Genomic DNA, 22,622 nt, shown 5'->3' on the forward strand with positions numbered 1-22,622 from the left:
TGTCCCAAGCAGCTGTTTTTCCCTTTTCCAGAAAAATGGAAAATACTCCCAAGGATGAGATTTTCCTGATTTTATCCAATCTGCCCCAGGGGGGAGGAAAACGTGGACTGCAAAGCTCAGCAAAGCAGAGCCTCAGATTATTAAGAATCCCATTAAAATTTAGAATTATTAATAATTAGAAGATGAAGAATTGAGATTATTCATAATTAACCAGTTTCACAGCAGCCCAGCCTGAGTTCAGAGCTCCTCACACATCATTCCTGCACCTCAAAGGGTCTGAATTGAGGTTTCTCTGTCCCAAGGAGCTGTTTTTCCCTTTTCCAGAGTCTGGCAGGGAAAATCCAGCATTCCAGGAACATCCCTTCACCATCCCTGCACCAGTATGGAATTCTCCTGCAAACCCATGGAGGAAAAGGAGGAATTCCTGCAGTTAATGGTCAATGTTGGCATGAGGAAAATGAATAAAATGAGGATAAAAACCTGAAAAAAGCTCCTAACAACGAGAACTGGTGGATTCTGCTTTTTCCATGGATGTTGAGAATCCTCTGGAGTTGAGGATTGGACTGAGTGTGCAGAAAATCATTTCCACTCTGATAATTTTCTCCTTGGACAAGACTGAATTTGTGCCTGGAAAGGAATTTTTAAAAAAATCCCACAGGAAAGGACAGTTCTTCAAAACCACCCAGACAAACCAGCAGAGCCTTTGAAGAGTTTTTAAACTTAACCTTTAATTCTGCAATTTCAGGGTTTACACACAAAGCACCTACAGCTCAGAGAGAACCTTTTTTAACACAGAAAAACCAGCTGGGTCCCCAATTTGCTTAGCAATCCATGGGTAGTGTATTCTGATTTTTGAGGAATAATCCAAAACTACTGGATGATTAATAATCCTTTTTCCAGGTGGATTTATAGGATCAAAGTGCTCTCAACCCCTGGATTTGGGATTTTCCCCTCCTGCCCTTGCTGCTCACTGGTGCTGAGCTACTCCACCCTGTGTGTCCTTCCAGTGCATCAAATAACAACCAGGAAATTTCCCTAAAGCTGAGGAGACTCAGAGATAATATTTAGAAGCACAGAGTGAAGTTTTTGGGGTTTTTTTGTTCTTTGGACAACACTGAATTTTGGCCTGGAAAGGAATTTTTAAAAAATCCCACAGGAAACAACAGTTCTTAAAAACCACCCAGACAAACCAGCAGAGCCTTTGAAGAGCTTTTAAATTTAACCTTTAATTCTGGAATTTCAGGGTTGACACACAAAGCACCTACAGCTCAGAGAGAACCTTTTTTAACACAGAAAAACCAGATGGTTTGCTTGGCAAATCCATGTACAGCATATTCTGATTTTTGAGGAATAATCCAAAACTGTTGGATGATTAATAATCCTTTTTCCAGTTGGATTTATAGGGTCAAAGTGCTCTCAACCCCTGGATTTGGGATTTTCCCCTCCTGCCCTTGCTGCTCACTGGTGCTGAGCTACTCCACCCTGTGTGTCCTTTCAGTGCATCAAATAACAACCAGGAAATTTCCCTAAAGCTGAGGAGACTCAAAGATAATATTTAGAAGCACAGAGTGAAGTTTTTGGGTTTTTTTTGTTCTTTGGACAACACTGAATTTTGGCCTGGAAAGGAATTTTTAAAAAAATCCCACAGGAAACAACAGTTCTTCAAAACCACCCAGACAAACCAGCAGAGCCTTTAAACTTAACCTTTAATTCTGCAGTTTCAGGGTTGACACACAAAGCACCTACAGCTCAGAGAGAACCTTTTTTAGCACAGGAAAACCAGCTGGTTTGCTTGGCAAATCCATGAGCAGCATATTCTGATTTTTGAGGAATAATCCAAAATTATGGGATTATCAATAATCCTTTTTCCAGGTGGATTTATAGGATCAAAGTGCTCTCATTCCCTGGATTTGGGATTTTCCCCTCCTGCCCTTGCTGCTCACTGGTGCTGAGCTACTCCACCCTGTGTGTCCTTCCAGTGCATCAAACAACAACCACAACATTTCCCTGGAGCTGAGGAGACTCAGAGATAACATTTAGAAGCACAGAGTGAAGGTTTTTGGGGTTTTTTTATTCTTTTCTGTTGGCAATTTCCTCCTGCAGGAGCTGGTGGCAGATGGCTGTGGGAGAAAGGAAGGAGGAGAAGGGAAAACAAATGGTCCCACGTTCCCTCCCACGAGGAGAAATGATCCCTACCTGGAGGAGTAAACAACTCCCTCTCTGAGCAGTGGGAACAGCAGAAAACTTCACGTGGGTAAAGCTAGGAGAGAGCACTGGCAGAGCTGAGCAAGCTCCAAAAAATGGCTAAAAACCATCGAGGTGCCACTTGGGACCAACAGGTTAAGCTGACTGGCAGGGTGCTGGTTATTCGGCGTGGAATAATCAATTCCTGGAATTCCAAACCCCAATTTGCCCTTTTTCCCACCCCACAGCTCCCTTCACATCTGGAGGTAAAGCAGCAGCCCCAGAGCAAAGCCCAATATCCAACCCCAAACCTCAATTTTCCCTTTCCCAACCCCACAGCTCTGTGCTCATCTGGAGGCAAAGCAAGATGAACATCAGATGAACATCAAGATGAACATCAGGGTCCCATCAGCCCCAGAGCAAAACCCAATATCCAACCCCAAACCCCAATTTTCCCTTTTCCCACCCCACAGCTCCCTTTTTCATCTGGAGGCAAAGCAGCAGCCCCAGAGCAAATCCAATTCCAATTTTCCAATTCCAATCCCAATATCCAATTCCAATTTTCCCTTTTTCCCACCCCTCAGCTCTGTGCTCATCTGGAGGCAAAGCAGCAGCAGAGCAAAGCCCAATATCCAACCCCAAACCCTAGTTTTCCCTTTTCCCACCCCACAGCTCCCTTTTTCATCTTGAGGCAAAGCACGATGAAGATCAGATGAACACCAAGATGAACATCAGGGTCCCATCAGCCCCAGAACAAAGCCCAATATCCAACCCCAAACCCCAATTTTCCCTTTTTCCCACCCCACAGCTCCCTGTTCATCTGGAGGCAAAGCAGCAGCCCCAGAGCAAAGCCCAATATCCAACCCCAAACCCCAATTTTCCCCTTTTTCCCACCCCACAGCTCCCTTCACATCTGGAGGCAAAGCAAGATGAACATCAGATGAACATCAAGATGAACTTCAGATGAACATCAAGATGAACATCAGGGTCCCATCAGCCCCAGAGCAAAGCCCAATATCCAACCCCAAACCCCAATTTTCCCTTTCCCCACCCCACAGCTCCCTGTTCATCTCAAGGAAAAGCAGCAGCCCCAGAGCAAATCCAATTCTAATTTTCCAATTTCCAATCCCAATATCCAATTCCAGTTTTCCCTTTTTCCCACCCCACAGCTCTCTGTTCATCTGGAGGCAAAGCAAGATGAACATCAGATGAACATCAAGATGAACATCAGGGTCCCATCAGCCCCAGAGCAAAGCCCAATATCCAACCCCAAACCCCAATTTTCCCTTTTCCCACCCCACATCATCTCGAGGCAAAGCAGCAGCCCCAGAGCAAAGCTGAATATCCAACCCCAAACCCCACAGGCCTCCTGCTGCCAAACCCCTTTGGGGCAGAACATTCCAGAAGCACTACATGAACACCCATCCAACCCCAAAACCACCCCAAAACCACCCCAACCCCAAACCCTCAAACAGCTCAAATCTCAAATTCCCCTCATCGCTACAACGCCCATATTTGCCCTTTCGCCTTCGATCAAAATGAAAAAAAACCAACATAAATCAAGGAGGTGCTGCCTGGGCAGTGCCAAGGCGGGGATTTTTCACACGGTGGTGATCTTCTTGTCCTTGGTGGCCTGCTTGATGGCAGCCTGCTCGCAGATGATCTCCTTGAGGCGCTGCAGCCGCGTGTTCTGCGTGCTCTGGTCGCCCACGCCGGTCTGGCTGCGGTGCAGCAGGTTCAGCGCGTAGATGTACTCCAGCTCGGTGTACTTCACCCCCTGGTCCACCACCAGGTTCAGCAGCTCGTCCGCCGTGTTGTAGAGCATCTCGTAGTACTGCCTGGGGAGCGGGGAGACGGGAAAGGAGGTGTTAGTGGTGGGGTTTGGTGGGGTTTGGTGGGAAAATAGCTGGATTGATGCAGAGTTTTGTCAATAGTAGTACTGCCTGGGGAGCAGGGAGATGGGAAAAGAGGTGTTAGTGGTGGGGTTTGGCGGGAAAATGGCTGGATTGATGCTGAGTTCTGTCAATAGTAGTACTGCCTGGAGAGCGGGGAGATGGGAAAAGAGGTGTTAGTGGTGGGGTTTGGTGGGAAAATAGCTGGATTGATGCAGAGTTTTGTGAATTGTGGGGTTTGTTCTGTGTGGTGTGGTGCAAAGTGAGTCCAAAATCCTCCCGTGGAATGTCATCCCAAATCCCAGGATGGTTTGGGTTGGAAAGGACCTCAAAGCTCATCCAGTTCCCACGGCAGGGACACTTTCCACCATCCTGTCGCTGTTGAGCCGCTAGCAGAGAAAAGGACCCAAGTTCTCAGTGTGGCAAGAAAAAGGAAGTTTATTATTTTGATTTCCATATATATATAGACTTTTCAGAGGTCGCCCAGATTGGTCAGTCAGAAACCTCCCCCTAGGCCTGACTGGCCAGGCCTGAACTGTCCACATCCTGAGAAACTGTTTTTAATAACATCCAAACTTTATCTTTGTTTATAAAACACAGGAGAAAGTTCTCATGGGCAAGACCTGTGCTAGCCACAGGATGGAGCTTGGAGCAGCCTGGGGTGGTGGAAAATGTCCCTGCTGTGGGAACTGGATGAGCTTTAAGGTCCCTTCCTTAGGGGGAGGTTTCTGACTGACCAATCTGGGTGACCTCTGAAAAGTCTACATAGGTTGGAATCAAATAATAAAACTCTCTTTTCTTGCCACGCTGAGAATTCGGATCTTTTTCTCTGCTAGCGGCTCAACAGCGACATTTGATAACTCTTAATTCTTTTCCCTGGTTTGAAACCTCAGCTTTCCAAACCCCAGAGCAGTTGGCTGAAATTCCACAAATTCCCCTCACCTGTCCTCCATTTATCCATTCCCTCCACCCTTTACAACTTCCCTTCCTCTCGATAATCCACAGAGGGTTTCCAACGGCAGGGATGAATCCACTTGTGAAAGGAAAACGAAGAGTTTTGAATAAAAAAAAAATCCCTGAATAAAAAAAATCCCAAACCAAGAGGCTCATCCCACTCCCTCTCATTTTTCATTATTTGATAACATCAGAGGCCCAGTCCATCAGAGCTGCTGGGGGAAAAGGCAAACAGGAGTGTGGCTGATCAATATTTATTAATGCTTTCAAAGACAAGGAAGGCAAAGCTCAGTGATGGAGTGAATAATTACTCATGCAAATCAGGGTCTGGCTGCAGGCATTGCCAGGCCGGAGCAGCAGCTTTTTAATTGCAACCCAATTAAAAATGCACACCTTGTGCTCCTTCCCTGCTGCTCCCCCTTTGCTTTTAGAGGGGATTTTTTAATTAAAAAATAATCTGATCCTGGAAAGAGAGGATGAATCCTGGTTTGGTGCAGGATTCTTGAGTTGGTCCAGATTTGGGACAGGTGAGGAAGGAAGGTGAGGAATAAAGACAGGCTTACCTAAAACAGAGGTTAGGCAGGTTGAGAGAATAAAAAGCAGGTAAATAAATAAATAAATAAATAGAAATTTAATTAATTAATTAACTCATAGAGGCTTTCAGGTGCATTTAGGGCACTCTCAGCCCACCCAGAATGGCCAATGAGTCACAAGTTTTTCATACTTTATATGTTTTTCCCCATTTGCATATTATTTAGGGTTAATCCTCCAATTAAAGCTTCAGCTAATGAACTCAATTACTCCAAATTTTCTCCCCCCAATTCACTGTTGTTTCCAGATCTTGGGGCTCTGAGACAGTGAGGTGTCCTTGAGTTTTGGGCTTAGGGAGGAATTGGTTTGTCTAAAAATGAGAGAACAGCAGCTTTTCATCCCATTTGGAGTCAAGATTTCCATACTGGAGAATCACAGCATTACAGATCCATGAAAAGCAGAAAACTTAAAAATCCTAAAATACCAGTCCTTTTCCTTCCTTTGAGGTTCTCTGTCACCTTGGCAAGGCCAGGGATCTTGGGCAAAATGTGGGGAATTTTGGGGAAATTTGGGGAAAAACTTCCCCATCCTGGAATGTCCAAGGAACACTTTGGGACAGGGGAAGGTGTCCCTGCCATGGCTGGGGTGGAATGGGATTGTTCTGAAGGTCCCTTGAAACCAAACCCATTCTGGGAATTTGGGAATGCAGCTGCTGGGAAGATCCCACCATCAATAAAATCCTTTTATTTCCATATTTACTCCCACAGTTATCATTTATTTGTGTTAGGCTGGAAAGCACTGATGGGATTTGTTGGGCTGAGCTGATGGCAGAGATTTTTATTTTTTTTTTTATACAAAAAAACACAGAACAGGTTCCATCTCCCCCAAATTCCTATGGAATTCTTGTGAATTCCTACGGAATGACAGCAAGGGAAGGAAGCACTGATCTGCTCCAAGCCTCTGGATCTTCAGGATGGAATAAAAACCTCTCCAGTTCTGGTGTTGATGAAATATTTTGGGGAATGAGGAGGGAAGGAATCCCAAATCATTAATATCCTGCTCATCATAGGATAATTAATGAATTTTGATGGGTGGGATGACGAAGATTTGTTATTTTTTAAGAATAAAATCCATTTTTCACATGATGAATTCACATCCCAAGACACTCACAACCTGATCCTCTGACTGCTGACAGTGGGATTGGGTCCAAAGCTGCCTTGAGGTTTTTTTGGGGCATTTTTAGGACAAACCTAAGAGCAAAAAAATGCCAAATTCTACTCTCCTTGCTGCCTTTATCCATCTGGAATTGCCCAATGGAAGATCCACCATGGCATGAAGAACTGCTCTGTGCCAAGAGCAGATCATGAAGGTTAAATATCCTTTAAATGGGATGGAAATGATTCCCAACTGCAGGAAAAAAACCATCCCATGGGCAAAGGAAAGCTGCAGAAACCCCCAAAGCAGTTTGCTTTTTTTGGGTTTTAAACAGCAACTTTTGAAAGAAAACAGCAAATCGCCAACATGGAACTCATTTAGCAAAGAGGAATTTTGAGCTTATATATCTACAGATATCCATATTAAAAAATGGTCTCTGTTCTTGGAGAAAGAGAATAAAAAAGAACTCTGTTCTTGGAGAAAGAGAATAAAAATTAAGAAGCTTTCTCATTTAGGGGGGAAAAAAAAATCTCAGGAAAGGCAATGAGGATGAGCCCAGCTCCTCTGAGGGTTATTAACACCATTCTCCATTTAAATTAATACCTATTAATACCATTCTCCATTTAAATGCTAATCTTCACCTCTAACCCAAAAAAAAAAAAGTTTTCCAAAGGTGAATTCCAAATGAAATTCGGATTTCCCTGAGAAGGACTCGGTCTCTCCTTCAGAGGAGGAACTTGGGTGGGATGTTGCAGAAGGAAGGATCTGCATTAGGGGAACAGGCAGGAATTTGGGGCTGGGGGTTGATTTAGCCAAAGGGAACAAAAAAAAAGATATTAATTCTTATCTCCCTCTCTTTTGGGGGATCAGGGAGGTGCTAATTGCTGCTCTAATGGGAAAGTCCCAAAGGTTAAGTAGGAAATGCTTACAGGAAATCTGGATAAAAATGAAATGAGGGTAGAGGGAGACAGGAGAGAAGGAAGATTTTATGATGAGGAACGATGAGGATGATGAGGAAGATTTTATGATAATGGAATTCCCAGAGGAGCTGTGGTTGCCTCTGGATCCCTGGAAGTGTCCAAGGCCAGGCTGGAGCACCCTGGGACAGTGGGAAGTGGGTGGAATTTAATGATCATTAAGGTCCATTCTAACCCAAATCCTCAAAAGCCACCAGACAGGAAGAGCGAGACACTGAAGGTGAAAAAAAGAGCAAAGCTGTGGTTATAAAGTCACTCAGTTCTGATATTTGAAGTTAATGGTGGAACCATGACATTTAAATATTGGAGGGACATGAATGAACACCAAAAAAAAAGGGAAAATACAGCAAGAAATGAGTTAACTCCAGTCACGCAATGAAGAATAAATGGATTTTCAGGACTGGCTTGACCAAGAAGAAAATCCCATAGGGCATTTTTCCCTTTGGAGATATTAAAGACGGAAAAGGGAAGAGCTGAGGATGGAGCTGATGGCTCCAGGATGGAGCTGATGGTTCCAGGATGGAGCTGATAGTTCCAGGATGGTGCTGATGGCTCCAGGACAGAGCTGATGGATGGAGCTGATGGTTCCAGGATGGAGGTGATGGTTCCAGGATGGAGCTGATGGCTCCAGGACGGAGCTGATGGTTCAGATGGAGCAGATGGTTCCAGGATGGAGCTGATGGTTCCAGGATGGAATCAATGGTTCCAGGATGGAGCTGATGGATGGAGCTGATGGTTCCAGGATGCAGCTGATGGTTCATAGAGCTGATGGTTCCAGGATGGAGCTGATGGTTCATAGAGCTGATGGTTCCAGGATGGAGCTGATAGTTCCAGGATGGTGCTGATGGCTCCAGGACGGAGCTGATGATTCCAGGATGGAGCTGATGGTTGCAGCATGGAGCTGATGGATGGAGCTGATGGCTCCAGGATGGAGCTGATGGTTCCAGGATGGAGCTGATGGTTCATAGAGCTGATGGTTCCAGGATGGAGCTGATGGTTCCAGGACAGAGCTGATGGTTCCAGGACGGAGCTGATGGCTCCAGGATGGAGCTGATGGTTCCAGGATGCAGCTGGTGGTTCATAGAGCTGATGGTTCCAGGACGGAGCTGATGGCTCGAGGATGGAGCTAATGGTTCCAGGGTGGTGCTGATGGTTCCAGGATGGAGCTGATGATTTGGATGGAGCTGATGGATGGAGCTGATGGTTCCAGGGTGGAGCTGATGGTTCCAGGATGGAGCTGATGGCTCCAGGATGGAGCTGATGGTTCCAGAATGGAGCTGATGGATGGAGCTGATGGTTCCAGGGTGGAGCTGATGGTTCCAGGATGGAGCTGATGGCTCCAGGATGGAGCTGATGGTTCCAGGACGGAGCTGATGGCTCCAGGATGCAGCTGATGGTTCCAGAATGGAGCTGATGGATGGAGCTGATGGCTCCAGGATGCAGGTGATGGCTCCAGGATGCAGCTGATGGCTCCAGAGCACTGCTAGGGCAGCAGAGCTGAGCTCCAGGCAGCAGCAGTTTGCAGAGATCATTCTGAAAACTCGGAATGCCGGAGGAAAATCCAGGGAAAGCAGCAATTACTGTAATTCCTACACCTCCTGAAAACTGCAGGGATGTTTGCACACACCTGGCAGTGAGCAGCATTTTAAATCCAAAATCTGCTGCTTGTTCCATCTGCAGAGCTTCTGAGAACAAGGTGGAAAACGGGGATGGGAGGGGAGAGCTGCATCCCAGCTTTTCATGGAATCATGGGATGGTTTTGGTGGGAAGGGACCTTAAAAACCATCTAATTCCCAACCCCATCCAGCCTGGCCTTGGACACCTGCAGGGATGGATCCAATCCCACTCCCCAGCCACTGCTCATCCTAAATCACAGCTACAACCCTAAAATGAGGGAAATTCTTTGGGAAAGGAAACAAAGGATGAGAGGAAGAAACACGAATTTGCAAATCACAGCCCTGAATAAATAGTCAAAGGATAATATTGGCTCTTTTTTTATGTTTTTTTTTTTTTTTAATTAAAGCTGGAAGAATAATTCCAATTAAGTCATTTGTCCAAGGCAGGAAACAGCAGCAGAGATGGGAAGCCCTCACCCCTTGCTCAGAACCCACACAAGGCTCTGATCAGCTACACAGCCAGCCAGCAAAAACAAGTGTATTTATTCAAAAGGGCACAAGTGCAGCTTTCTAATTAGACACAACCTCGTTAGAAAAATCCAATTATTTTCCCTTTTCAAGTTGAAACCGCAGAGACGGCGCATCAAGCCCTACATGCAAATCAGCTCACCTGGGGGTTGCTTTTTACACAGATTAAGCCATTTTGGATTCAAACCTCCCCTTCAGCCACCACCTTTGGGTGTCACGTGCAGCTCTGGGGTTTGTCACCTCTGCAGAGCTGTTTGTCACACGCAGATGAGGAATCAGAGCTGGAAGCTGAGCTCGTTAGCAGAGGGACAGGGAGGGACATGCCCAACATCCCCAGCCTTCCCAGAGCTCTCTGCTTTTCTCCTTCCTCCTTGTCATCCTGCTGTTTATCTACCTTATCTGTCATTGTCTTGTTAATATTTCCTCATTTCTTTGTCAGTTCCTCACTTGGGCAGAGCTGTCCTGCTGGGAAGATCAGCTCAGCTGGGACAGGAGAAGGAATTTCCTCACGGAAAAGTTGGTAAACATCAGAAGGATGTTCCATCCCAGGGAGGTTTGGAGTTATTGTCTTATTCATATTTCCTGATTTTGTTTTCAGCTCCTCACTTGGGCAGAGCTGTCCTGCTGGGAAGATCAGCTCAGGTGGAACAGCAGCAGGAATTTCCCCATGGAGAAGTTGGTAAACACCACAAGGAGCTTCCCAGGGAGGTGTGGAGTTATTATCTTATTAATATTTCCTAAATTCTTTGTCAGTTCCTCACTTGGGCAGAGCTCTCCTGCTGGGAAGATCAGCTCAGGTGGGACAGGAGAAGGAATTTCCTCATGGAAAAGTTCATAAACATCAGAAGGATGTTCCATCCCAGGGAGGTGTGGAGTTACTGTCATTAATATTTCCTCATTTCTTTGTCAGTTCCTCACTTGGGCAGAGCTGTCCTGCTGGGAAGACCAGCTCAGGTGGGACAGGAGAGGCTCAGGTGGGACAGCAGCAGGAACTTCCTCATGGAGAAGTTGATAAATATCAGAAGGAGCTTCCCAGGGAGGTTTGGAGTTATTGTCTTGTTAATATTTCCTTATTTCTTTGTCAGTTCCTCGCTTGGGCAGAGCTGTCCTGCTGGGAAGATCAGCTCAGGTGGGACAGCAGAAGGAATTTCCTCATGGAAAACTTGGTAAACACCAGAAGAGTGTTCCATCCCAGGGAGGTTTGGAGTTATTGTCTTATTAATATTTCCTTATTTCTTTTCCAGTTCCTCACTTGGGCAGAGCTGTCCTGCCGGGAAGATCAGCTCAGGTGGGACAGGAGAGGCTCAGGTGGGACAGGAGAAGGAATTTCCTCATGGAGAAGTTGATAAATATCAGAAGGATGTTCCATCCCAGGGAGGTTTGGAGTTATTGTCTTATTAATATTTCCTCATTTCTTTGTCAGTTCCTCCCTTGGGCAGAGCTGTCCTGCTGGGAAGATCAGCTCATGTGGGACAGGAGAGGCTCAGGTGGGACAGGAGAAGGAATTTCCTCATGGAGAAGTTGGCAAACACCAGAAGGAGCTTCCCAGGGAGGTCTGGAGTTATTATCTTATTAATATTTCCTCATTTCTTTGTCAGTTCCTCACTTGGGCAGAGCTGTCCTGCTGGGAAGATCAGCTCAGGTGGGACAGCAGCAGGAATTTCCCCATGGAGAAGCTGGCAAACACCACAAGGAACTTCCCAGGGAGGTGTGGAGTTCCCATCCCTGGAGGTGTCCAAGGATGTGACACTTGGGGACAAGAATTGAGCACAGCTTGGATTCCACGACCTTGGATAGCTTTTCCAACCTCAACAATCCCAAAATTCTGTGAATGGGAATGCCTGGGGATCACCAATTGCACGGAGAACTCAAAACTCATCCCTGAACAACTCCAAGGCTCCTCCCAGCGTGCAGTAATTACACACTTTTCAAAGGGAGGATAAATCCATTAAAGCCCATTAAATAATTTTTCAAAAAAAACAATGTCTGAGCCACCTCCAGACTGGCTGATCCTAATGAAAGATGGAAATCCTCCCTCTCCAAATGGAACTTTATAGGGCATTAAACAAGCACCCTCAGCACTTATCTAAATCTTTAATTAGTTCTGTAATATACTGATGATATCAAGGCTAATTAAATTTATACAGATAAAGTGCAATGAAATTCTAGCCAAGCGAGCTGGAAAGTACATACTAAATAGTAAATTTAATGGCTCAGGAAGATAAATGCAACTTTGTATTAAAAAAATTAAATTCAATTTACACGTCGTATTAAAATTGATTTTGAGTGTGCAAACGATTGGGGGGAAAAAAAATCTTTTTAATAGATCAGTAAAAGTGTTAATCTGACCTGTTTAAAGATCAGTTATTAATGCCAGCATTTGCAAATGAGCCACACACATTTGCATTTTACTACATATAGTAAAAAAAAATTATCTATACCATCTGCCAGTTTATAAGGAATATTAAGGGATTTTTCATTTTTTTTTTGCGTCATGTAGAAACGAGAAGGAACGTGGAAATAAATGAACGTAGCCTGAAAGAAGAAGGAGTCAGCACTTCATGGCAAGTGCTGCAGAGATTGCTCCAGTCAGCAAAAAAAATCCCACAATTTTCACTTCCCCTTTGGGAACAACCATCACTGTGGCAACTGCCAGCTGGATTTAGGATCAAGTGGTGTGGAACTGCTCAGAGGTGACCAGGGAACTGCTCAGAGGTGATCAAGGAACTGCTCAGAGGGGATGATCAGGGAACTGCTCAGAGGTGAGCAGGGAACTGCTCAGAGGTGATGATCAGGGAACTGCTCAGAGGTGATGATCAGGGAACTGCTCAGAGGTGATGATCAGGGAACTGTTCAGAAGTGATCAGGGAACTGCTCAGAGGGGATCAGGGAACTGCTCAGAGGTGATCAGGGAGCTGCTCAGAGGTGATCAGGGAACTGCTCAGAGGTGATGATCAGGGAACTGCTCAGAGGTGATCAGGGAACTGCTCAGAGGTGACCAGGGAACTGCTCAGAGGTGATCAGGGAACTGCTCAGAGGTGATGATCAGGGAACTGCTCAGAGGTGATCAGGGAGCTGCTCAGAGGTGATCAGGGAACTGCTCAGAGGTGATGATCAGGGAACTGCTCAGAGGTGATGATCAGGGAACTGCTCAGAGGGGATCAGGGAACTGCTCAGAGGTGATCAAATGTGCCAGCTGGGCTTTGACAGACCAGGAATGGTTGGGAGCTGCTGATGGGTGAAGGACACTTCTGATGGAGACACAACTGGGGGAGAAGCTCAAGTGGGGACCTCAAGTTTGCCTGTAGTAAATGTGGTTGGTTCCAACAAGTCAGTATCTGCCTGTAGTAAGTTGTGTTTGGGTTCAACAAGTCAATGTGCCTGTAGTAAATGTGGTCGGGTTCCATCAAGTCAGTATCTGCCTGTAGTAAGTTGTGTTTGGGTTCAACAAGTCAATGTGCCTGTAGTAAATGTGGTCGGGTTCCATCAAGTCAGTGTCTACCTGTAGTAAGTTGTAGTTGGGTTCCATCAACTGAGTGTTTGCCTGTAGTAGGTCATGGTTGGGTCCAACAAATCAATATCTGCCTGTAGTAAGTTGTGTTTGGGTTCAACCAGTCCGTGTCTGCCAGTAGTAGGTCATGGCTGAGTTCCATCAAGTCTGTAAGGACTTGGAGTAGGTCTGTAGTAGGTCATGGCTGAGTTCCATCAAGTCTGCAAGGACTTGGAGTAGGTCTGTAGTAGGTCATGGTTGAGTTCCATCAACTCAGTGTCTGCCAGTAGTAGGTCATGGTTGGGTTCCATCAAGTCTGTAAGGACTTGGAGTAGGTCTGTAGTAGGTCAAGGTTGAGTTCCCTCAAGTCAGTGTCTGTAGTAGGTCATCGCTGCATGGAAAAACCAGGTTTTACTCATGGAGTATCTCAGAGCTGCATCCCTTTGCTCATCACTTTCTATGGACAAACTCCACTGCAGCAGAACAGAAACTCCTTGGAAACAAAGCTGGTGCCCACGGAGTGAGTAGAGAATCTCTTCACTGCTTCTGGGCTGCTGGAGCAGTTCAGAGCCATCAAAGGCATCCAAACTGCTCTGAGCTGCTCTTTATCTCTTCCCACAAATTCATCTTCTGACAGCACAGAACCTCCAGAGCCCAAAGGCCTCTGCTGTGAGAGCTGAACCTGGAGTTTTCAGGGGTAATTTATTAATTTATCGACCTCTCTCCATCCCCATTGGAGGATTTTTTGGAGACATCATCTCCACAACTTCCCTGTTCTCTTAGAGGTTGGTTGGAGGGTGAGAAGGACCAAGGGCTCCACCGTGGTGTCCTCCAGCTTTATCCATTCTGTGGTCATCAGCCAGATGGAAATTCCTCGTGTGTCCAGCAGGATGGGGACAACCCAGCAACCCCACAGAATCACAGAATCCCAGAATCATTGAGGTTGGAAAAGACCTTTAAGATCATCAAATCCAACCATTCCCAGCACTGCCAAGGCCACCTCTGCCCCATGTCCCCAGGTTGCATCTGCCCATGTCTGCAACCCCACAGAATCCCAGAATCATTGAGGTTGGAAAAGACCTTTCAGATCATCGACTCCAACCATTCCCAGCCCTGCCAAGGCCACCTCTGCCCATGTCCCCAAGTGCCACATCCACAGGGCTTTGAATCCCTCCAGGGATGGGCACTCCACCACTGCCAGGGTGGACAACCCTTTGGCTGAAGAGATTTTTCCTAGTACTGAGGAACCTCCCAGATTCCACCCCTGAACTCCCTCCAGGGACAAAAGGCGCATTTTCCTGCTTCTCTGTATTGTTTGAGCTCAAATCAGGAGTATGAATTAAAAAATACAAATTATAAAATTATAAAATACGAATTATAAAATCAGAATTCACGTCTGATCTCGACAGACCGACTGCAGCTTCAGGTGTTAATGCACTCCTGGGACGGGAGGTGGCAGCTGGATTTGAGAGCTTTTCTGTATTGTTTGAGCTCAAATCAGGAATACAAATTATAAAAATACAGATTATAAAATTATAAAATACAAATTATAAAACACAAGGGGAGCTTCACAGCCTTCGGTAAAATTTGAGGAAGAGGTGAGACACTGCACATAATTTCCTGAATATATCTAAATTTTGACATCACACATGTATATATTCAATGGAGTGCTTTGGATGTAATTATTTCACTATCTCCCTGAAAAAGAAGATTTCCTGAATATATCTAAATGTCGACATCACAAGTGTAAATATTCAATGGAGAGCTTTGGATGTAATTATTTCACTATCTCCCTAAAAAAGCAGATTGGAGGCAGTTGGACTTTACCTGAGTGTGGATTCCTCTTGGCCACGAAGAGCCAAGTTCATTAGAGGACAGCTTTAATTGCTCCACCAGGGTTGGTGTGTTGCTATCCGACATCTGACGCGCCAAAGTTGGGCGACGCCAACCCGGCGCGGTGCAGATGTCACCCTGCAAAATGTTCCCAGACACTCTCCATCTGTCAGATATGGAAATCTCTGCTTTCCAGCAATAATTCACCTCCTTCACTCCGTGTTTCCCGAATTTGAGTGGGAATTTTTCATGCCAGCCTCAGCAGAGGCTCCGCCTGAGCTGCATTCTCTGCTCATCCCTGCCCTGCAGCCTCTCGCCTTTGGCACTTCCAAGAATCATCTCTTAGTTTATCTATTTATTTTTCAATTATTATTAAAAAATAGATTTTTAAATAATAATTTAAAAAAATATTTTTAATTAATATTTTATTAAAATATTAATTATATTATTAATATTTTTAATAATAATTTAGATTTTTTTTACTGCAAAAATCACAGCTCTCCTTTTGGGCCATCTCATATCTCATCTCATCTCATCTCATCTCATCTCATCTCATCTCATCTCACTCGAGGGTGGAAGGCAGAGGGTGATGATGGCAATGACACCAAAATCCAACTGGGATGGATCACACCTTTTCCTGGGAAAGCTCCTGGGGAACACCATGAATCCCCCAAATAGGATTCAGGAATATCCAAATAGGATATTTCCCCAAATAGGATTCAGGAATATCCAAATAGGATATTTCCCCAAATAGGATATTTCCCTAAATAGGATATTTCCCCAAACAGGATATTTTCCCAGATAGGAAGTGTTACTGCACGAGCTGAAAAGGGAGGAAAAGGAGGGAAGAAGATGATGTGGAGCTGTTCCTCCATGGGTCAGAAAATGCTGAGTGTCATCTTGTCCCCAGCTGACTCCACAGAGCCCACTGCCCATCATGAACCACACAGGTTTGCTCCATATTTTGCTGCCCAAATTATCTGCAAATCAGGAAAATATCTCTGAGTTTTCTGTGATTTCCCAAAGTGGAGGTGACAGAAGCCAGCAGGACTCACAAGCCCAGCATGTGCTTTCAAACCCCAGCTTGAAAAAAAACCAAAGCCCACCTCAACGTTCCAAAAGCCTGAATAAATAAAATAATCCAATTCCAGGAGGACAAGAAGAACTGAACTCAAGTTCCTGAACCCAGACCTGCTGTTAAAACACCTCCACAAGTCACTGGCTGGTGGCAAAGCATCGTCACCGAGGCCAAAAACAAAAAAAAAAAACAACCAAAGACCAAAAAAAAAAGGTGGAAAATAAGGAGAAAAACTTCCACCAAGAAAAATCCCTTGCCTTTAATTACCATTAGCAATGCAGCATGACAGAGGGAGATAAACACCCAGCCACCTACACAAACAAGGAGCTTGGGAACACAAAGTAATTACTTTGATTTATTTATTTTTTTTTATCCCCCCACCACCACCAACATTCAAAACTTATTAGTCTCCAGAAAGCACATTATCAGCAAAAAACTGTCACCTCGGGGAGAAATGAGGGATTTGCTTGGAATTCATTTCCAGGAGGATATATCCTGATGGGTTTTAATGCACGGGAGGAAGGTGCTGTGGTCAAAAAAAAAAAAAAAAGATTATTTATTCCCATCTTCCCGAGCTGCTGCCCTGGGAATGGGAAGCTGAGAAGTTCATCCTCGTGGATTGTTTCTCTAACCCGAGCGAGGAAAAGTCAATGAAGCCTCTCTGGTTTGCAGTCCATTGCCAGTTTAGGGAAATTGAATTAATCTCTTCGCTCAGACATCCTCGTCCAGGCAGGGAAAATCATTGCAGAGGCCATGGAAAGCTCTCTCTCTCTAAAGGTTACAGAGTGGGGATTAAAAGTGCCTCGGGGAAGGGTTGGAAATACCTGATCAAAATAAAATATTGAGAGAGTTTGAGCAGGAGTGCTGCTGTCCAGATGTATTGCTGGTATTTTGATATTTGCTGGTATTTTCTGAGGTTCCTCCTGGCACTTGGAGGGGTTCCTGTGGAGGGTGGATGCTCTGTGACTTCCCAAAATCAGTGTGTTCAGGGAGGGAGGAGCTGCTGGGGTGGTTTGTCCCCTAGTTGGGTTACTATGGGGTTACTACAGGGTGTAAAGCCCTGCTGAGAGTGCTCAGGGATTGCAAAGTCTCCTCCTCACCCCAAGCTCATCAGATCTCTTTCCCAAGAGATCTGCCGTGGAAAATTCCACCTCTGCTCCCTGATCCTCGTGGGGAAGCCACAGGAACCCCCAGGAGCTCCTGCAGCTCATTGCAAAGGCAATTCAAGAAAAAAAATCAGAATTCAGGAGTTCAGAATTTCAATTCAGACAAATCACACTAAACTGGTGCTCACTGCTCACTGCTTGCTGGGAATGGAAATGGATTCACCCAGCTCTGATGGAGATGTGGTTTTAGAGCAAATATTCCATCCCTGGGAGTGCTGGAGCTGCTCTGGAGGCAGGCTGGGAGAGCTGGGTCCCCAGGGTCTGGACGCAGCCCTGTGGTTACTGCCCTGGGATTGGGTGAGGAAAATTAATGTATTCCAGCTCCAAAATTGGATTTGGTAAGATCATTTGAGTTTCCTAAATTGTATTATTCCGGCTAACTTATAGGTACCTTTCTTAACTTGCATCAAGCAAGCATTTCTTAATTTGCATTAAGCAAGCATTTCTTGCATTTTTAACTATTTTTATAGTTCAAGCAAGCTTTCACCCCATAATTGCATTTTTTTAGCTATTACAGTGTTGCAATTAGGCATTCACTGTGTGTTTATGTGTGGCTAGCACAGGTCTTTCCCACGAGAACTTTCTCCTGTGTTTTTAATAACATCCAGATCAAGTCTGGATGTTATTAAAAACAGTGTCTCGAGATTTGGACAGTTCAGACCTGGCCAATCAGGCCTAGGGGGAGGTTCCTGACTGACCAATCTGGGTGACCTCTGAAAAGTCTATATATAGGTTGGATTCAAAATAATAAAGTTCTCTTTTCTATGCCACGCTGAGAATCTGGTTCTTCTTCTCTGCTAGCGGCTCAACAGCGACATTTATGTGTGTCAATCCGTTCTACGTCTGTATGTTTGTTATTTTCTGTGCCCAATAAATGGTATTTTTAGACAAATCGGCCAAATATCAAAGAATCTTGCGAACAGGACTGAATCTTGGGGAACTAGCTATCTTGAAGTCTATCAAACTGCAAAAACTCATAAATCTCCTGTCTCCCATACGTACCAGGGCAGCTTTTTGGGATTCAGGGGCAGAACCACCTCTGATCCCCTAAATAAATCCCCCTGGGGAGGCAGGAGGAGGAAGAGGAAGAGGAGCCCATGGAGCTCAGGGGTTGTTTTCAATCCTCTGCGGTGGGGAGTTCTGGTTAATGCAGCGAAACCACTAATTACAGCTAATTAAACCTGCGCTGAGATCAAAGCTCAGCGCAGCCACAGGGGGGAGCAAGCAGGGCGGAAAAGAAAGGGAAAGAAAATACGGATTTTGTCGTCATTCAGTCCTTAATTGAAAAGCAAAGCAGCTTTGTTAATTAAAAGCTGCAGAGCCAAACGAGGCCGTGCTCCAGACACGAGTCCAGGCTGTGATGGAGTTAACTCAGCTTTCCCACCCTGGCAGCAAAGAGGGGATTTTCCTGCAGAGTTTGTTCTGCTCCTGGATGTCCTGTAGGGAAGGGAATTCCTGGGATGCAGATTGGGAAGATTTGGGGATTTTTACCTTTCACATCTCAGGCTGTAAAATGGGGAATTCCAGTGCTCTGTTCACTCAGATTATGTGAGGTTTGCCCAGACTGGGTGGTTTAAACACCCAAATTTAATTCTGATTTGAGGGCAGCATTCCTGGGATTCAGATTGGGAAGATTTGGGGGATTTTTGCCTTTCACATCTCAGGCTGTGAAGTGGGGAATTCAAGTGCCCTGTTCACTCAGCTAACCTGAGGTTTGCTCAAACTGAGTGGTTTAAACACCCAAATTTAAGGGTTTGAAGGCAGCATTCCTGGGATCCAGACTGGGAAGATTTGGGGATTTTTACCTTTCACAGCTCAGGCTGTACAGTGGGGAATTCAAGTGCTCTGTTCACTTAGCTATCGTGATGTTTGCTCAAACTGAGTGGTTTAAAACACCCAAATTTAATCCCGATTTGAGGGCAGCATTCCTGGGATCCAGATTGGGAAGATTTGGGGATTTTTGCCTTTCACAGCTCAGGCTATAAAATGGGGAATTCGAGTGCTCTGTTCACTTAGCTATCGTGATGTTTGCTCAAACTGAGTGGTTTAAAACACCCAAATTTAATCCTGATTTGAGGGCAACCCCAGGGAGAACATCTGGGATCTTCCCTCAGCCCAGGAGCTCTGCAGAGGGATCCAGAGATCCTTAGGATTGGGATTTCCTGGCCCTGATGCTCTCCACACACCAACCAAACCCAAGGATGGCTTTTCAGAGGAAGATTCCATCCTCCAGCTCCATCCTCAGCAAACCTGGGCACCCAGCACAAGCATCACCTCATGTTTCTGTGTTTATCAAGGGTAAAATCAGACAGAGAAATGAGATTTGGCAATGAAAATCCTCCTGCAGAGCACTGGGATGTTGAAATGATTCCCTTTCCCTCGGCAGCTCCCAGTAGATGGCAGCAGGTCCTTGCTGATCGCTCCTGCCTGGACAGCCTGCTGCAGCAGGGAGCAGAGAAATCGGGGGAGAATTGGGCAAAATTGGGCAAAATTGGGCAAAATTGGACAAAAAACTGCCCTGCCTGGCAGCCAGGGCAGGAGAAGAGCCCTGAGTGCTGAAGACCCAAACCTGGATCCATATCCAAGCCGACAGAGGGACAGAGCTGGGAAAGGTTTGATAGAAAGGTTTGATAGAAAGGTTTGATAAAAAGGTTTGATAAAAAGGTTTGATAAAAAACTCAAACTCCAGCTGCATCCTCCATCCTAAACCTTCCCATCCTCCCCTTGCCCAGCATCACAGAATCATGGGATGGTTTGGGGGAGAAGAGATTTTAAGGATTATCCAGAGCCACCCTCTGCCATGGGCAGGGACACTTTCCACCATCCCTGTCCAAGCTGGCTTGGAATAAAGATGGGTTTTGAAAAATGGGAGAATTCCCCAGACCCAGCAAGGGGCTGGAGGTGTCCAGGGAAGGGATGGAGCTGGGAAGGGAATGGAAAACTCCTGAGGGAGCTGGGAAAGGAGCTGAGCCTGGAGCAAAGGGGATCAGGGGGACCTTGTGGCTCTGCACAGCTGTGACAGGAGGGGACAGCCGGGGGGTCAGGCTGTGCTCCAGGGAACAGGGACAGCAGGAGAGGGAACAGCCTCAGGCTGGCCAGGGGAGGAAAATGTGTGGATATTGGGAATTTCCTTCATGGAAAGGGTTGATAGGAATTGGAAAAAGCTGCCCAGGGAGGTTTGGAGTTCCCATCCCTGGAATTCCCAAGGAATTCCTGCATGTGGCACTCAGTGCTCTGGGTTGGGGACAAAGTGGGAATTGGGCACAGCTCGGCCTCGATGGCCTGGGAGGGATTTTCCAACCTCCATGACTCCAGGATTTGGGTTCACTGATGGCCAAACCAGGAGCAAGTGGAGCTCTGGTGGATTCTCACCACCCCTTCTCCCCTGGGATTTCTCCAGAGCCACCAGGATCTGCCAGCAGTGACAGCGAGGTGCCACATCTGCTGTGGGGACATGGCACAGCCAGAATCCCTGGAAATGTCACAGCCAATGTCCCTGGTGATGTCACAACCAGTGTCCCTGGAAATGTCACCACCAATATCCCTGGTGATATCACAGCCAGAATCCCTGGTAATGTCACAGCCAAAATCCCTGGTAATGTCACAACCAGAATCCCTGGAAATGTCCCCACCAATGTCCCTGGAAATGTCCCAACCAGTGTCCCTGGAAATGTCACAGCCAGTCTCCCTGGAAATGTCACCACCAATATCACTGGTTAATGTCACAGCCAAAATCCCTGGTAATGTCACAGCCAATGTCCCTGGAAATGTCACAGCCAGAATCCCTGGAAATGTCACAGCCAGAATCCCTGGAAATGTCACAGCCAGAATCCCTGGAAATGTCACCACCAATGTCCCTGGAAATGTCACAACCAGTGTTCCTGGAAATGTCACAGCCAAGATCCCTGGAAATGTCACAGCCAGTGTCCCTGGAAATGTCACAGCCAGTGTCCCTGGAAATGTCACAACCAATGTCCCTGGAAATGTCACAGCCAGAATCCCTGGTAATGTCACAACCAATGAAAATGAATAATTTTCCCCGATTCTACGATTTTTACACCTCTCTGAATTCGAATCCTGAAATTCTGCTCAACCAAAGGAAAGCCAAAACTGCCACCAACACCTCCACATGTTCAATTTGCCACCCATCTAGGTGGGTTGAGACTTCTGGAAGAAGCCACCTGTGCTCCTGTGGACCCCAAAAAGGTGAGCAAAGCCCCAGGTTTGAGCTCACCTGGCGAAATCCAGGTCAGCCTCGCGGGACATGGTGATGTTGGTGAGGTTCTGCTGCAGGATGAAGATGTTTCTGCACATCTTCTTGATGCCAGACTCGCTGATGCGCTTGAAGTAGTGCGCGCCGTTGATGAGGATGCAGGAGATGAGGTGACCCAGGCCTGGCAGAATGGGGACATTTAGTGACAATAATTCAGTGTACAACTCAGAGCTGGGAAAATGGAGAGGTATAGTGCAAATAATTCAGTGTACAACCTAAACCTGGGAGGGTGGAGAGGTTTAGTACAAATAATTCGGTGTACAACCTAAACCTGGGAGAATGGAGACATTTAGTGACCATAATTTGGTGTACAACTCAGACCTGGGAGAGTGAGGAGGTTTAGTGCAAATAATTCAGTGTACAACCCAGACCTGGGAGAATGGGGACATTTAGTGACAATAATTCAGTGTACAACCCAGAGCTGGGAAAATGGAGAAGTTTAGTGCAAATAATTCAGTGTACAACCCAGAGCTGGGAGGGTGGAGAGGTTTAGTGCAAATAATTCAGTGTACAACCTAAACCTGGGAGAATGGAGAGATTTAGTGCCAATAATTCAGTGTGAAACCCAAAAATGAGTGTGGTTGTGTGGTGTGTGTGAACTGGATTATTAAGGGATAACTGGGTTTTAAGTACAAACAGCTGTCAGGATTTTCTCTGTGCCTTTTAGGGTTTTCCTCTGTGTTCCCTTCTTTAGTAAAAATTCCAAACTGCCCCAAAACTCAGAGCTGGGAGGGTGGAGAAGTTTAGTGCAAATAATTCAGTGTACAGTCTAAACCTGGGAGAATGGAGAAGTTTAGTGCAAATAATTCAGTGTACAACCCAGACCTGGGAGGGTGGGGAGGTTTAGTGCAAATAATTCAGTGTACAACCTAAACCTCGGAGGGTGGAGAGGTTTAGTGCCAATAATTCAGTGTACAACCCAAAAATGAGTATGTCGTGTGGTGT

General features: G+C 45.8%; 1 protein-coding gene and 1 long non-coding RNA gene across 4 annotated transcripts in view; one reads left to right on the forward strand and one right to left on the reverse strand.

Moving 5' to 3' along the window:
- Positions 1–2,723, forward strand: part of LOC146443060 (uncharacterized) — a 32,121-nt gene extending 29,398 nt beyond the window's left edge. The window contains exon 2 of the long non-coding RNA XR_014856428.1: positions 2,563–2,723. This is a non-coding gene — a long non-coding RNA (uncharacterized LOC146443060). The remainder of the gene's footprint in view (positions 1–2,562) is intronic.
- Positions 1–22,622, reverse strand: part of EXOC4 (exocyst complex component 4) — a 318,206-nt gene that overhangs the window by 29,585 nt on the left and 265,999 nt on the right. The window contains exons 17-19 of one of the 3 annotated variants that reach the window (XR_014856420.1): positions 21,639–21,798; positions 3,535–4,022; positions 1,688–3,291 (exon numbers count right to left, since the gene is read on the reverse strand). Coding sequence is in view for 1 of the 3 variants with exons in the window: in XM_085081950.1 (XP_084938076.1) it covers positions 3,785–4,022; positions 21,639–21,798 (398 nt within the window). In the remaining 2 variants the exon portion in view is untranslated. The other 2 variants (XR_014856419.1, XM_085081950.1) reach the window with 2 other exon arrangements.

Source organism: Lichenostomus cassidix, chromosome 1Aa, assembly GCF_008360975.1.
Source record: "Lichenostomus cassidix isolate B80296 chromosome 1Aa, HeHo_3.0, whole genome shotgun sequence".
In the NCBI taxonomy this organism is placed as follows: Eukaryota; Metazoa; Chordata; class Aves; order Passeriformes; family Meliphagidae; genus Lichenostomus; species Lichenostomus cassidix.